Raw genomic sequence first — 17,543 nt, 5'->3', positions numbered from 1 at the left:
CGCTTCGGTTTCCCAAAGTGCTAGAATTACAGGCATGAGTCACCATACCCAGCCTCTCTTCAATTTTTTCGGAGGAGTTTGACAAGGATTGGTATTAGTTCAAGTATTTTTAATGTACAAATTTATTATGTCTCTTAATTGGCTGCCACGTTTTACAAATTATTAACTATTCCTATCTTCTTTGACAGACAACAGAAAGATCAGAGTTAATGGAACCAAAGAACCTATCGAGTTCAAATCCAATCAGTGGTTTGGAGCAACAGTGAAAGCTCACAAAGGAAAAGTTGTGGTGAGTGTGAGCCGTGGGCTTGTGCTGCTGCTTTGGAGTATGGCGTGCACTAGAATGTTTTAAAGCTCATGTTTAGGAAAGCTCTTTCCTATAGGAACATGTTAGACTTTCAACGACAAGCCTGTTGGCATTTTAAAAGCAACTAAATGCTTAAAATTAAAGAATGTATTTTAGTATTTAAAGCTATAGGAAATAAAGCCTGTTTTCCAGAACAGTAGTTAAATATTTTCAAATATTTCAAAAACAACTAAGAAAAGTAAAAGCTAAATCTTAAAGTGGTAAAATATTGTATTGCTTAAGTCTGACTCAGGGGCTACTTAAAATCTGACCAGAAAAATAGGACTATTCCCATAAGGATGCTAAGTTAATCTGCTGTGGTTTCATTGATCCTTTTTACACCGAAAGAAAAGCTGTCTTTCATAATAATTTTTAAACGGCTAACTGCATGATTCTCTGAGTTCATTAACACTTTTTAAAGTAAAAACACTCATTCTCAAATAGATAATCTTTCAGCTTCAAAGTGCTATGACTTAATAATTCTATTATTTTATTGTTCTGAGCAATGATACACGTCTAAGTTACGAAGAAGCAAATGACTATTGAAGTAATCTGGAAGTCTTTTTTAGTTTGGGGAATTTTTGAACCTATTGGCTTTAATTTCCTTACAACAATAAAGCAGTAACTTTGACCTTTAGGATTTGTTGAGAGCTACTTGAATTATGATTTAATAAGAATAAGTATCTAAAGGAAATGCCTTATTTTATTTAGTCTGTTAACCCCAAAAAGATTTTGACATAAAACAGGTAATGTATAAAGTGTATATAGCCCTCTCCAGTTAAGAAATCCAATATTTACAATATAGTTTTTGTACAGTTGTCTTTGCATTAATATAATTTTCACATTCCAGGATTTGTAAGAACTTTTTAAGGTGGTATATGACTTATGAGAATTGCTGTTGAAAAATTAACTCTGTAATAACTGTTTGGGGCCTTAAAAATCTTTTGGATACTGTTTTGATTTTTTTGTGTGTCTTGAAATTTTATCTGTAACATATAATAGTTGCACATTTATTAAATAATTGTAGAAACCCTCAAAAAAATGGAAACTAAACTAATACACCATGTTCATAATAAAAAATGATTAATTTTTGGCATGCCTGCATTTTCTAAAATACGTGATGTGAAATAGGATAATACAGAGTATATTTCAAGCTAAATTTTTTGAGTGCTGAAACTTAGCAGAATGAACATTTAAATTCTTTCCTATGTGATGTAATTTTATAACTGCAAAATCCTACCTCCAGAAGTATCATTTTTGTATATCCAGGTACCACAGGTATACACAGCAGGTTTGGGTCAAAGCCTAAATATGTCCCATCAGTATGTTTCACATCAATGTGAAACTGAGAAGATTGAAAAAGAGTAACTTTTTAGAGCTAACATCAGGCAAACACTGGAAAGCATTTTCATGGCATGAAATGCCTTTTGGTGAAACAGAAGGTGAGGCCAGTTGGAGAAGATCAAGCTACACAAGCGAATGCTTCATGATGTAGATTTCCCTGTGCTTTTGCATCTGCACCTTATGCTGAATTTACGAACCAGACAACTTCGGGAACCTAGAAGAGTTAGAGAGTTTTGGAGTATTGGCCAAGACTTTACAATATATAGAGAGGCAACACCAAACAACTGAAGTTGTAGAAGCGTAATTTATTTGAGACTAGGAGTTATCTTTACTAAAAATAGTTATACATTGGGCCAAATTACCAAGGACACATTTGGAAGCATAGATTACTTTCAAATTGGGATCTTTTTTCACTTCTCTGGAATTAAGTGTGATATCATACCATCAAATTAGAAGGCAGGCTAGCAGCTCTGTGTTCTAGGATTCTGTCTTTAGAGATGAGTATTTGGAGAATCAGGTACAATATTTACAGAAGGTTCAGGCAAGAAAAACAGAAGTCCAAACTATGCTAATGTTTTATACGTGTTTATTTCCTCTCTCATTCCTAACAAAATGTTATTTCATTTACTTGAAGAGGATTTTCATACAGTGCTCTCGTGAGAATCTAAACTTCTAAAAAAAGCAGCCAGATCATTTCATGTTTTTCTTGCTGTTGTTTCAATTCATTTTTGCCAATAATATTCCTGATATTAGGCAAACTAATTCAGAAGCAGTTCCCTCTTTTTACCATAATGTATTTCTAAAAAGGGGTCATAGGCAATGACATAAAGTATGTCTTATTTTCTCTAAAGCAACATTCCTAAAATGAAAAGGCATGGATGAGGCATCAAATCAGTTTCTGATATGACAAATTATAAATCATAAAAGATATAACAACAAATGCATAATCATTTGGTATTGTAAAACTATGTTCCAACTTCTATCTGATAGGCATGTATTTAATTCAACATGTTATACATCCATTAATCAAGTTTTATATGCAAACCTTCATATGTAAGTCCTGTGGGCAGTTAAATCAATTCCAAAAAAGGTTCCAAAGGATGAGCAAATATTTGTACAGCATGCAACATTATTTAATTTACCACTCTATATGTTAGCTGGAAATAAGCATAGGCCATTTTGTTTCTAACCCTTTGGTTATTTGCCGCCTTAGAATGGAGAGGGCATTTATGAAATAATTTGGATAACTCTTCTTTCTCAAAAAGATTGTCTGAGGCCTTTGGAGTTTATCTCAATAGATTTCTCCATAACAAGGAGGGCCAGAGACTTGAATTGCTTTACCTGTGGTGTTTAATGCCTTGGAAATGCTTGTAGCTCATTAACATGCTCTCTTACTGACTTTCTGATCATCCCTGATAAAAGTGCTAAAACAGGCATAAGATGCTTCTACTTTCAGTTCATGAATAAAAACCATGAAGTGAAAAAACGAAGCCAAAAACACTGTGCAAATAGAGAAGTGGGTCCAGATGAAAGTCATTGTTTAAAAGTCATAAGATGTGGTTTCGGTGATAAACTAGAGGGCATCACAAAACAGAGGTTTACTAGCTTGTTTGCATCCTTTGATTTGAAAGTCATCTTTTAAAAGCAATAATTAGACACAGAAAGGAACTTGTTCTCATAAGACATCACACTGATTAATTCACTGTTTACATGGTCATTTGCTTTTATGTAGGTCCAATTAAAAAGAAAAGAAATATGAGTTATTCGCTTTTAGGAATTATTTTCTGCTTGCTTTTCAGGGCAAAAAAAAAAAAATTTAATTTCTATGGGGCCTAAGTGCTGTGGCTCTTCCCTATAATTCCAGCACTTTGGGAGGCTGAGACAAGAGGATCACTTAAGCCCAGGAGATTGAGACCAGTTGGAGCAACATAGTGAGATTCTGTCTCTACAAAAAAACAAAACAAAAAAATTAGCCAGGCACAGTGGTGTGTGCCTGTGATCCCAGCTACTTGGGAGGCTCAGGCATGAGGATCACTTGAGCCCAGAGGTTGTGGCTACAGTGAGCTGTGATCATGCCTCTACACCCCAGCCTGGTGACAGAGCAAGACCTTGTCTCCAAAAAAAAAAAAAAAAAAAAAAAAAAGTCAGAAAACTCATTTTTTGGCATGTATTTTAATTTTCACCAATTCTACAGTGTGTTAACATTAAAAATTAGTTTTGGAAGTTTAATTACCTCTGATGACCGAGGTACTCATTAGCATGCTAGAAGCCAATTCATTCACCCAATAATTTAACAGTTTGTTATACCAATCATCCAATCATCCAAATAAAACTATAGTATGAGAAACCTACATCAAAAATGCATTTTTTTTGTCTTTGATGTTTCCTAGGCCTGTGCTCCTTTATATCACTGGAGAACTCTTAAACCGACACCAGAAAAGGACCCAGTCGGCACCTGCTATGTAGCAATTCAGAACTTCAGCGCCTATGCCGAGTTCTCTCCTTGCCGGAACAGTAAGCAAATTTTACTCCTTGAAACTAACATTAGCTCAAGCGCTTTTCTATTGTAGACAGGAGTGCAGGTAAGCTCAAAACACCATTGATAACTTACAGGGATGCAAGGAAAAAGCTTTGGGGGTAGGTAAAGATTTTTGTCAGTCTTACAGGTGTCTTGATGTGACAGCAAGTCAAAAGCGTGGAATTCTACTGATCTTCTGTGTTTTAGAACATTTCTGATTTATTTTGCAGAATTGACTGGTTCCTTACTTTAGGCCATAAGGTATCATTTGCTGTTCAAAATTCACGCTCCATGTCCTAAAGAATGCTGACTGCCCACTTTACTTGTTTATTGCCAAAATGGTGTTAGCTAGCATGGGTGAACCTGGGCATATGTTCAACTTGAGATTCCTGTCTGGCTTGTGTTCTCAATGGCTGTTTCTTCTTTACCAGCTGTGTATGCAGATTGTCAGCATGATATGCCTTTCTGCTTAAGATGTTTAATCCTTTTTTTTCAAAATGACCCTGTATACTTAAGAGTTCAAATCTCATCTGGCAGTTCTAGGAATCTTGTAGCCAAGCAGTCTTTAAAGCAAACCTGGGAGTGTCATCTTTGGGGCATTGTGTTTTAGTCACTTTATCTCTGTGGAATACCCAAGACTTGGGACAGCATGATGGATGGATGGATGGATGGATGGATGGATGGATGGATGGGTGGATTCATCTACTCAGACTCCTTTAATTAACTCCTCCAGTTTTCGGTGTTCCAGATAGATCACTAGGATTTGTTGATAAGATACCCATGGATTTTCATTCTTGTTGATAATTCACAAGACCATATTGGAGGGAAAATGTAGTAGAAAGAACATTCTAGGACTGATTTCAGGATATTGACTAAAAAAAAAAAAAACTAAATCCCAAATTAGCTTGAGTTCTAAAACGTAAATTTTCCCCCTTTTGCCTGAGTGTTTTTAAAATTCAGGATTAATGTAGGGAAGATAATGATCAAATGTCATAAATAAATGAAGAGAAAAAATAGATTAGTGATATTAGAGGGTTAACAAAGAGGCTGCTGAGATTTAGAAGCCTAAAGAACTGGGAGTGGAACTTTTTTTTTTTTTTTTTTTTGAGACAGGGTCTCACTCTGTCACCCAGGCTGCAGTGCAATAGTGTGATCATGGCTCAACGTAGCCTCGACTTTCTGGGCTCAAGCAATCCTTCCACCTCAGCCTGCCAAGTAGCTGGGACCACAGGCATGTGCCACCATGCCTAATTTTTGTATTTTTTGTAGAGAAGGGTTTTTGCCATGTTGTCCAGGTTGGTCTTGAACTCTTGAGCTCATGCGATCCATCCGCCTCAGCCTTTCAAAGTGGTGGGATCACAGCTGTGCGCAACCACACCTGGCTTGAACATTTTAACTCTGATGGCTTTTAGTGAGGATTTTTAACAAGGAGAAGATAATTGCTTTCTGTTTAAAAATACTGAAGTAAATCAGACACTTCTTCAGATTACAACAAATGTCAGCTAAATGGATGGTCCATGGAATAAGGATTTTATTTTAAATAGCTTTAAAGTAGGGGTTCTTTGTAGATCATGGGACTCAATTATTTATTCAATGAGGGATTTCTTTAAAAAAACACACACACATTGAGAAGTAAACTAACTCTTCTATGTTTAGGGAATACAGCAAAGAACAAGAGGAAAATAGCCCTCTGTTCAAGGAACTGGCTCTAGACAGCAAACATGTAAATAAATGTGTTTATGATACAATGTCAGGCAGTGAAAAGTGCTACAAAAAAATACAGCAAGACAAGAAAGGAGGGAGAGACCTGTGCTGGGGAAGCCAGGGGAGGAGCAGCATTTTAGACAAGACCATAGAAAGGGATTCTTCTAGCAAATGATTATTGGAGTAGAGAGGAGAGAAACTTCCCAGACTCAGGCAACAACCAACATGGGGCATAGTTTGTGTCACGTTCCATTCAAAGTGCTGTGCTCTTGGGTTTATTAAGAGGTCAGTATTGTTATGCTAAAGATAAAATCCCACAAACAATAACAAAGGAAATCCAAAATATATCAGAAAATGAATGGTAGTGGAAAGATTCATTATTGAACTTGTTTCATCAATATTTACACCTGTCCATATCCTATACTTCATGATTTGCCCATGTTCCTGTTCTGTGATATTGACCATATGCTCATAGACAAGCTGGCTTGTTCAACAAACAGCAAATAACTGTAACTAAAGACAAGACCAACCTTCATATGCCTTTTGCCTTGATAATGTAGGTTATTCTTCCAACTGCCATCGAGGATGATATTTATAAAACTAGTCACTCCTTGTTCTGCCTTTTTGCCCGACCACCTGTGTGGGATGTGAGGGCTCAGATCAAAATACAGCGCATGAAATGTAGACTTCTAGGGAAAAAGTTTCAGAGTGAGTTTGAACCATTTTTTTAAAATGTACACTAATGTACATTTGCATCTTAGGCTACATGGACACAGTAGGCTAACAGCTCAACAAAGACAGAATGGAGCACATGTTGAGTTGCGGAATAGCTCAATAAATTGCCGTGAATTATTTCCTCTGTGCTGCATAGCCACAGTTTTCACATCCTCCTGGTCTCCCTATTCCTATGGGTACTTCTTCCTCCTCATATCATCCAAGAAGCAGACTTCCCATCATGGCCAAGAAGTTCACAGATCATTAACATGAAGCCAGCTTGTTCATGAGCATATGGTCAGTATCCCAGAATAGGAAACATCAGCAACATTATTTTCAAAAGAGAATTTAAAGAAGCACCTCATGTTAATCTTACACCACAAACTCGCCCTGCTGATATTGTTAGCCATCACCTGCTCATTCATATTGATGACCTGCCTATGGCTCTTATGGTCATTCATAATTCAGGTGGAGATGGTTCACACACACCCTTCCATTTCTTGGATAAGAAGTCAACAAATAGTAGCAAATTATCCATACGCTTCCTTGGATTCCTAAGTTCACTCTAGGACATAATTATCAAGTTCACAGAGGCTCTGAAGTCCCAGGAAGAAAGATTCCTTCAGCTCTCATAAATGATGATTCATCAAGTAAAAAAAAAAAAAAAGACTTTGCAATGGAAAGAACCTCACACTCTATTACAATTGCCACTAACAATAAACATTTGGAGCTGATTATTTTCTCAGTGTGTTTTGTAAAAAAAATAAAAATGAATGTTTTCTCTTAATTTTTTTCAGCCTGCTGTTTTAAAGCAATACTTTCAAAGAATGGTCATGTTTCTTCCCTTTCGAATAATTTACAATCATAAAAATAAGAAGTCAGGGTTGAATTTAAAAGAGATTTTTAAAGGGCTTGTGCATGGAAAAATACATATAAGAACATGTATATGAACACATATATGTTCAGAGAAATATCTCATGCATTCATATATATTTCTGGATGCACAGAAATATTTACACATATGAGCTTCTAGAAAATTGGTACTCAGATATTCCTGATTATAGAGATGAGCTTTTAGGGAACTTTATAGGATTCGTGACCATAAATCATGAAATATAGTTGTAAAATAAGGAACAAATTTTGTTAAAATACAGTGCATGAGGTCAAAAAGTGTTTTTAAAAATAAAGGACTCGGGAGGCTGAGGCAGGAGAATGGCGTGAACCCGGGAGGCGGAGCTTGCAGTGAGCCGAGATCGCGCCAGTGCACTCCAGCCTGGGCAACAGAGCGAGACTCCGTCTCAAAAAAAAAAAAAAAAAAAAAAAGGAGCATCTGGAAAAAATTGATGATGGCAGTGCTAAAATTAGCTAAGTAATGACCAAAGGAAAGAAAAAACCAGAAGACATTCTGAGGGAAGCTGGAAAGACCAGGTCCATTTCAAAAAGCTTCTGAACGGGCTCGTGCGCAGTCATCAGTATTTCCTGTGATGACGTGTATTTCCTTTCCTGTCCTCTTATTTCAGTTTCCATTGAGGAATATCCTTGATAAAAAAAAAGGAGTCATTATTTACATGTCCAAATCTAACTATGCAGGATTGAGATTCCCTGTACTTAATTGACTACATTTTTGGCTATTTTAGGCATGTTAGAAGTTGTAGAAACTCTTTTAAAGTACAAGTTACAAGTAGTAAATTCCTGGTCCTAATGCCCTACAGACTTTTGATAACAATAGCCTTGGAATCATCGTGTTGGCCTGTCTGTACCTTACAACTGTACCGTGAGATCCTATTGAACAATGAGTTAGTGAATCATATTGGATGGAAAGCAAGATAAGCCAGTACTAGAGTTTTCTCTTTTATGAACACTAGCATTGCAATGTCCAGTGAGACTGTGACCAGAAATGCAATTTCCCAATTTACCTAGCTTATTATAATAGGATAATTTATTTTATTATTTTGTTTATTTGAGATGGAGTCTTGCTCTGTCACCCAGGATGGAGTGCAGTGGCATGATCTCGACTCACTGCAACCTCCGCCTCCCGGGTTCAAGCGATTCTCCAGCCTCAGCCTCCCAAGTAGCTGGGACTGCAGGCATGCACCACCATGCCCAGCTAATTTTTGTATTTTTAGTGGAGATGGAGTTTCACCATGTTGGCCAGGATGGTCTCGATCTCTTGACCTCATGATCTGACCACCTTGGCCTCCCAAAGTGCTGGGATTACAGGCATGAGCCACCGCGCCCGGCCATAATAGGATAATTTAAAATTAAGTTCCTATTAAAGAGCATAACAATGGAAACGCTTGTTGGTGGCCCAGAAGATGGCATCCACAAAGGTCATCTTGCACTGTTCCTTCTTCCTCAAGGTGTCACCTGTTGGGAATGACAGACTATCTGCCTTCATTCAGCACGAGGGGGCAAAGGAGAGACATGTTATTGCCTCATGGGAAATTTGGAATATAGTCAAAGATAGAAATTTTATTTCTTCAAATGAACATGAGTCATAAAACCCAACATAGTAGCCAAAAGGGATGTTATTCCTGTTGATCTTACTAGAGAATCACAATGCTATTTGGAGTAAGAAAATAGACAGAAATATGTTTAATAAATTGCTTGGACAACATTTTAAAAATAAACATAGAACACATATTGATCATTTTTAATTTAGAAGGTTCTAGAGAAAATAACATAATATCCCAAATTGGTTATTAAAAAATATTTCAGGGATGATAATGTTATAACATTTATGTATTTTGATCGTTCTAGGCAATGCTGATCCGGAAGGCCAGGGTTACTGCCAAGCAGGATTTAGTCTGGATTTTTATAAGGTGAATTACTTTGGTTTCACAGTTTCTAATATTTAATCTGAATTTTTTTTACCCTCTGCCTCTCACTCCCACACCCCAAAACCACCACCACCACCACCAAAGAACCAAAGAAGCTTGAGGAACATACCTAGCCTGTTTGGGCAAATGCTTTCTAAAAAAATTTTTCCATTCACTTTTTATTTTTATGTAAATAATTTATGCACATAGCAGCCTATTAAATAGTAGAGAAATAGACATGACAAAAGCAACAGCCTTTCTTCTTACCCTTTGTGGCAATAATTTTTTAAAAGAAAATCTAAAAAACGCAGTAATGTTTCTTAAAAAGATCACAAGAATCTATTCATTGTTTAATTTGTTAACTGTAATTGACCAGCTACATTTAATATTAATATTAAAATTCATATATCCTTTCACAAAATTAAAAAGAGATGTTCAGTAAGAATGTAGAGGGAAAAGATTCTGTGGTTTTGAAAATAGTATAGAAAAATTTTGTCAACGTGTAAACTGTCTACTGTCTTTTATGGTACTTTTTATCATTACTTTTTTGTTTTTATATTTTCCACTGAGAGTTAAAGATATGAGGCATGAAAGGTGAGGATGTCAATTCATGAGAAAATGTTTATATTTGCTAGTCTGGAGTGTTCGCTCTTTCTCCTGAGAAGGGGGTGGCATTGGGGATATATGGAAAAAAACAGGCATTACTATGGCCTTGAAACAAATTGGAACAGAATTTTCTTTTTATCACCAAGGCTCGAAAGACCATGTCTGCAAAACTGCACAGCATTAAACATGCTGATATTTTGCTTGTAAGAGGCAGTGCCAAAAAACAGTTTATCTCTCTCAAGGGAGAGAGTTCAACTTACCTAATTGAGTCAAATTAAAATTATTTAATATGATAACACACTAAATAATTGAAAACAAAAGAGGAAAGAAAATGAACTGCAGGCCTCAGATAGAAGGATCTCTTTTAAAAGTTGCTTTTCATGTGTAACAAATTGTTAGAGCAATGCTTATTAACAATGATTTATCACCCTTTAAAAATGTTTAGTATTTCTTTTCCAATTATGGTTGCTGTTGCTGTTTCTGTTTTGTAGAACGGAGACCTTATTGTGGGAGGACCTGGGAGCTTTTACTGGCAAGGTATGTTCTGCTGGCAGAGCAGAAAAGCACATTTGCTGTTACTAACAGAAGGATGGACCCAGAAGTAGTGTTAAATGTTCACTTTCTATTACCTTAATTTTATATCCTTATTCATAGTTTCTCAAATGAAGCAGTATATCTTTTTTTTGCTGTTAATATTTTAATTGACAAAACAAGTGTACATATTTATGGGGTACATGTGATATTTTCATACGTATATATGATGTGCAATGATCAAATCAGGGTAATTAGCATAACCATCACCTCAAACACTGATCATTTGTGTTGAGAACATTTTAAATCTCTTCCACCTATTTGAAAATACGCAATAAATTCCTGTTAACTATATTCACCTTATAGTGCTATAGAACGTTAGAACTTATTCCCCCTACCAGGCTGTACTTTTGTGTACATTAACCCGTCTCTGGCTATACCTGAATCTGTATTCATCCTTTCCTCTAGTAACCACTTTTCCACTCTCTACTTCGATGAGATCAACTTTTTTAGCTTCCATGTATGAGTGAGAACAAAAGCATCATTTCGATTTTTACTCTCATTTGTTTTGTTTTTGTTTTTTTCTGAGACAGAGTTTCGCTCTTGTTGCCCAGGCTGGAGTGCAATAGCATGATCTCGACTCACTGCAACCTCTACCTCCCAGGTTCAAGAAATTTTCCTGACTCAGCCTCCTGAGTAGCTGGGAATACAGGTGCCCACCACCATGCCCAGCTAATTTTTGTATTTTCAGTAGAGACAGGGTTTCACCATGTTGGCCAGGCTGGTCTCAAACTCTTGACCTCAGGTGATCCACACACCTCGGCCTCCCAAAGTGCTGGGATTACAGGTGTAAGCCACTGCCCAGCCTGTACTCTGTAATGTAAATGATATTTTAAAATACTCTTGCAACTTAACAATTCATTTCTCCATCAACAATGTGTTGAGGCTCTGCCAAGCTCCGTGGTAGAGGCTGAGGACACATTAATGAGTAAAAACAGACATTGTTCTTACTGTCACGGAGGTTAATATCTAGAGAATGACAACAGGCATTAATCGAACACTCACAGGGGTACCCAAGAACCCCCAACTGTGATACACACTCCGAAGCAAAGACATGTGGTGATGGGGCTGGGAGAAATTAGGAGGCTTCTCCTGGGTGGCTGTGGATAAGGTGTGTTTTGTCCTCTGACCATTGGCTGACAGGGAGCTGGAATACAACCTGTGCTCTGCTTACAGAGCCATGAACCCAGGTACAGACAGCATCTGTCAAGAGGAAATGACGTCTTCTAATTCTTGCTAAGGTGCTGCATAGGCCAGCAGCAGTGCAAAGGTTAACTTGGAAAAGCAAACAACCCTGAACTGAGATCTGGACCTTACACAGGTGTTACCTAGGTGAAGAGAGGAGGGACCACGTGCAGATGTTCTGTGCGAGGCAGGAGGGCAGTGTAGGAGAGAACGGAGGGAAGTCAAGGTGACCGGAGTTAAGAGAGTGAGGGAAGAAGAGCTTGGGTGGTATAGAGTGGCCCCCTAATTTCACAAAAGAATGGATGATGTGAAATTAACATTATTATGGTAAAAAAATTTATCCTAAGTCTTTATGATATTTTTATCATAAATTATGTTAATTTCACATCATCCATTCTTTTAGTTGAAAAAACGTTGGATACAAATGATTTGCTGAAAATTTGCCATAGCAATGGCATATAGAAGCATTTGTCTGAGACACAGAAATTTAAAATTTTAGTCAGGTTTCACATTGCAGGCTTGCAGTCCATGCCAAGCAGCTTTGTCTTTATTCTACGAACTATGGAAAACCACTGGGGGATTTTAAGAGTTTAAATACATGGCTTCAGCTAGAGTAAGAAGGTGTTGTTTGTCCTGAGTGTAGTGACAAACTATGAAATGAGTTTAAGCATGGAGTGCTACAATCGAATTTATGTTTTGAAAAGATCATCCTGGCTGCGTTACAGAAAATAGATTGAAAGTTGGCCAAGGTGAAATATCAGCAAAGTAGTTACAAGGTTGTTACAAGGATATAAACTAATTTTAAGTTTATAAGGTAAACAAGTTGTGTAAGTTTCAGGTAAAGATGGCTGTTTCTTAGAGCCATGATGGTACTGACTGTAAAAGAAGAGAAATTTGAGAAATACTTTGGAGGCAAAATAAGCAGCCTAAATGATGTGTTGGATATATGGTGGTAAGGGAAGTAAGGTCGTAAGGGAGTGTTTCTGACGCCTGCTACTGAATGGCTATAGGTGGGTGCCGCTCACTGAGATACAGAACACTGGAAGAGGACAGGTTTGGAGTGGGCTGGAGAGGGAAGATGATGAGTTAACTTTTTGTTCTGTTGGGTATGAAAATATTTGAGATATCCAAAGGGTTTCACCTAAGTATTTAGGGCTTAAGCCCAGAGGACATCTAGAGTGAAATATAAATTTTCATCGCTTGCATACTGGTGATAACTCAGGCCATGGGTATAGATGGGAGGCCTAGAGAGAGAATACTGAGAAGATTCTGTAATGTGGGCTGTAAAGTTTAGGATAGAGTAGAATCTGAGATTAAGAGTTGAGGGAGGAATTTTTTTAATGGAAGAAACTTGATCATGTTTAAAAGTCATTGAGAAAGATCCAGGAGAGATAGATTTATGATAATTTTTTTTTTTTTTGGAGACGAGTCTCACTTTGTCACCCAGCTTGGAGTGCAATGGTGTGATCTTGGCTCACTGCAACCTCTGCCTCCCAGGTTTAAGCGATTCTTCTGCCTCAGCCTCCTGAGTAGCTGGGACTAGAGGTGCATGCCACCACACCTGGCTAATTTTTGTATTTTTAGTAGAGACAGGGTTTCACCATGTTGGTCAGGCTGTCGTCAAACTCCTGACCTTGTGATCCACCCGCCTTGGCCTCCCAAAGTGCTGGGATTACAGGCGTGAGCCACCACGCCCAGCTGATTTATAAAATTGTATATAAACTTAATGTTAAGCTCAATTCATGCATATACAATTATAAACATCAAATAATTAACATTTTGGTATTTAAAAATTACTTTGCAAACTGAAAAACTATATATTTTACACAACAGATGGCTACAAAATTAAAATTATATTTATGGAAGGTTTTCTTCTAATTTACTTGGTTAATTTCACATAATCCATTCTTTTCCTTAAACTGAAAAAAATGTCTGAGTCAAATGATTTGCTAAAAATCTGCCATAGCAATGGCATATAGAAACATATGTTTGAGACATAGAATTTAAAATTTTATTCAGGTTTAAGATGATAATGTTTATAGACATAGCTAAAGGACACAGCAAAGACAGTGTGTATGTGGGATGGAGGAAAGAGGGTATTTAGCTGTAACCCAGAGACAGCTGGCAAATTCTACAGACAGTGTTCAGAAACTCATGTGTAAATACCATTGTCTTTTTTTTTTTTTTTTTGAGACGGAGTCTCGCTCTGTCGCCCAGGCTGGAGTGCAGTGGCGCGATCTCGGCTCACTGCAAGCTCCGCCTCCCGTGTTCACGCCATTCTCCTGCCTCAGCCTCTCCAAGTAGCTGGGACTACAGGCGCCCGCCACCACGCCTGGCTAATTTTTTTGTATTTTTAGTAGAGACGGGGTTTCACCGTGGTCTCGATCTCCTGACCTCGTGATCCGCCTGCCTCGGCCTCCCAAAGTGCTGGGATTACAAGTGTGAGCCACCGCGCCCGGCCGACACCATTGTCTTAATATCAGAATAGTCATTTCAGTCCCAGTCACTTGGCAATATTTATGATCTGGTTTGACAGTTTCATTCTTTTGTGGACTTCCAACAGAAAGACTGTGTGAATTAAGTGTGAATTCCCAACGACTAATTTGGCTTTCAAATTAATGTTAAATGATAGCCTTTTGAAAGCATTTCTTCACTTTTCTCCCAAAGAGCATAATATCACACTTTTGCCTTAGATGTCCATGGTAAACATGGGAATGCATAGAAATTGCAGCGGAAATTGCTGGTTGTCTTTTAGATACTTGTCTACCCCAATGCAATCGTATTTGAAGACATCTGACAGTGACTTTTGAGAGAGATTAACCAAAGTTCTTATCATGTGAATGTTGGTGCCCACGGATTTCTCTTTTGCTGAATTTTGGATCTCACTGGACCTAGCTGATTCCCAGTGTCCTAATTTTATGCTCTCTCTATATTTTAGCAAGAAAAGCAGATGGCTCAGAGATTTTGCAATTTCTTCATTTAACTTAGCTGATATATTTTATCATCTATTAATCAGATACGTGATTTAGATTGAATACAATATCTATACTTTGCAAGAGCACAGAAAGTTTTATTAGAATGCCAAAGGAAACGTTGCTTGTAATGCCTAATACCGTACTAGCAAAACCATAGGACCTTAGAGAATGCACTCTAGCTCTTTGGGCCTCAGTCTCCTTGCCTAGAAGAAGCTATATTTGACTAAATGATATCAAAGCTTACTTCCAGCTGGAATACTCCAGAATAAAAATTACATCATGGCCGGGTGCCGTGGCTCACACCTGTAATCCCAGCACTTTGGGAGGCCAAGGCAAGAGGATCACGAAGTCAGGAGTTTGAGACCAGCCTTGCCAACATAATGAAACCCCGTCTCTACTACAAATACAAAAAATTAGCCGGGAGTGGTGGCAGGAACCTTGGGAGGCTGAGGCAGGAGAATTGCTTGAACCCGGGAGGCGGAGGTTACAGCGAGCTGAGATAGCACCACTGCACTCCAGCCCAGGCAACAGTGCGAGACTCCATCCAAAAAAAAAAAAAAATTACATCACATAAATTTTACCTGCAAATTTGGCCTCCACTCTTAGATAATTTTATCATTTGGAGGTGGAGTGTGTATGTTGAAAGCAGCAGGAAAACCAATAAAATATTGTAGTTCATCTCAGGTCTTCTGTCAGAATGGAAAGTTCTACCCAGCTGTAACTAACTCTGCCTTGGAGTTTGAGTGGCAGGCAGGAAAATTCATCATCAAAAAAGCAAGCAATTCCACCATAGCTTTCAAGGGAATGTGTGTCTGCTCAGGGAGGGCCTGCCTCTTGTGTTCATTCAGTTAACCAGTTAACATATTAATTTATTTAAACACAGGGCAAGTGATCACTGCCAGTGTTGCAGATATCATTGCAAATTACTCATTCAAGGATATCCTCAGGAAACTGGCAGGAGAAAAGCAGACAGAAGTGGCTCCAGCTTCCTATGATGACAGTTACCTTGGTAAGACCCATTGCCCAAGACATTTGTGGTTTTTCAAAAGACAAGCATAGTAAATGTAGATGCAAGTTTTATCCCTGACTTATCCGATGTTATTTGGCATCTTATACAAATGTTCTCTTATTAGAGTGGACTCAATTTTTCTTTTTAATACTGCTATTTTTCCAGCCATGATGTGTAATACATAATTTGAGCAGCTATTTTGTTGGCTCCATAGCAGTTTTTTGCACATGAACTATCTCACCAGTAGTAGATACTATGTATTAGCAGGGCTGCTACCAATGTGACAGGGACAGCATGATAGCAGACTTCTGTAGTTAACAGAGATGCACATGAGAAGTTTGAGTTGCTGGAATATTCTCAAATTGTATTATGTACAAACCACACAATGTCATTTCACCACTACAGTTTCCCATCTTTGGGATCCTAGTGGTCTTTTGATTGCTTGATGAATTTGAAAAAGAAATGTAGCTGTGTTTTGTCAATGTAGCCAGCACCTCACTTTAGAGCTAAACTAAATTGTGGAAAACCCATCATGAGAGGTATTAGGAAGTAGGTCTTGCTGGTGACCAGAAATACCAAAACCTGAGCCCAGAGGAAATCTTTCAGAGTATTCTGTCTCATTATTTTCAATCAGCAGCTCTTAAAATGCAACAGCTACCATTTACGCTCAAGGGGGATTATGAAGTTTCCATGCTTTTAAAATTGACCTCAGAATATCTCTTTTTTGTTTTTTGGCTATGCTCCTACTTAAGTAGTAGATAATCTATTATGCACCCAGGATTTAGTATATAAGTGTTCCTTTCAGTGTGATTAATTTTTCCCTTTATAGAATCTTTAACTTTTATAATATTTGTAGAGATTTCTAAATAAAGTAGTACCATGGTAGCCCTTTCACCTTTTTCTAGATACAACTCATTTGGTTAAGTCATTAAGTGTGATTAGTTTGTTTCTTTTTCTTTAAAACAGGATACTCAGTTGCTGCTGGGGAGTTTACTGGGGATTCTCAGCAAGGTGAGAGACATTGTTGAGTTTAAATCACTTATAAAGCACAGGGAAATGGTAAAATGGCAAAACAAGTTTTTTCTATCAGTGTGATTTTATTTGCTATACAAAAGGGATATTAATGGAACCCAGAGTGCCTATAATATTTTATAGAAAAAATACTTTGGGCCTTTCTTCCTTTCTTCCTTCCTTTCTTTTCTTCCCTTCCTTCCTTCCTTCCTCCCTCCCTCCCTCCCTCCCTTCCTTCCTTCCTTCCTTCCTTCCTTCTTTCCTTCTTTCCCTCTCTGGCCCAGGCTACAATCTACTCGGCTTGCTGCTGCCCGCGCCGCGGACTGCCTGAGTCTGCCGGCGCGCGCCACCGCTGCCTGCCTTTTCTCCTTTCGCTGCACGCACGCGTTCGCCATCTTGGCCACGCTGCTCGCCAGCTCCTGACGCCGAGTGCTCTGCCCGCCTCAGCCTCCCGAGGTACTGGGACTACAGACGGAGTCTCGCTCACCCAGTGCTCGGTGTTGCCCGGGCTGGAGTGCGGTGGCGTGGTCTGGCCTCACGGCAGCCTCTACCCCCCGGCCGCCTGCCTTGGCCTGCCAGGGTGCTGGGATTGCAGCCCCTGCCCGGCCGCCGCCCCATCTGGAAGGTGGGGAGCGCCTCTGCCCGGCCACCCACCGTCTGGGAAGTGAGGAGCGCCTCTGCCCGGCCGCCCCGTCTGGGAAGTGAGGAGCGCCTCTGCCCG

At 38.5% G+C, this 17,543-nt stretch overlaps 1 protein-coding gene across 2 annotated transcripts in view; it reads left to right on the top strand.

The window, feature by feature from the left end:
* Positions 1-17,543, top strand: part of ITGA8 (integrin subunit alpha 8) — a 196,554-nt gene that overhangs the window by 32,558 nt on the left and 146,453 nt on the right. The window contains exons 3-8 of one of the 2 annotated variants that reach the window (XM_055296659.2): positions 189-289; positions 4,081-4,204; positions 9,387-9,448; positions 10,543-10,588; positions 15,686-15,811; positions 16,778-16,822. In XM_055296659.2, coding sequence (XP_055152634.1) covers positions 189-289; positions 4,081-4,204; positions 9,387-9,448; positions 10,543-10,588; positions 15,686-15,811; positions 16,778-16,822 — 504 coding nt within the window. The remainder of the gene's footprint in view (positions 1-188; positions 290-4,080; positions 4,205-9,386; positions 9,449-10,542; positions 10,589-15,685; positions 15,812-16,777; positions 16,823-17,543) is intronic. The other variant, XM_055296660.2, reaches the window with a different exon arrangement.

Source organism: Symphalangus syndactylus, chromosome 10 (genome assembly GCF_028878055.3).
Source record: "Symphalangus syndactylus isolate Jambi chromosome 10, NHGRI_mSymSyn1-v2.1_pri, whole genome shotgun sequence".
NCBI classification, from domain to species: Eukaryota; Metazoa; Chordata; class Mammalia; order Primates; family Hylobatidae; genus Symphalangus; species Symphalangus syndactylus.
Note: the sequence above shows the minus strand (reverse complement) of the source record. Positions and strands in the feature narration are given on the sequence as shown.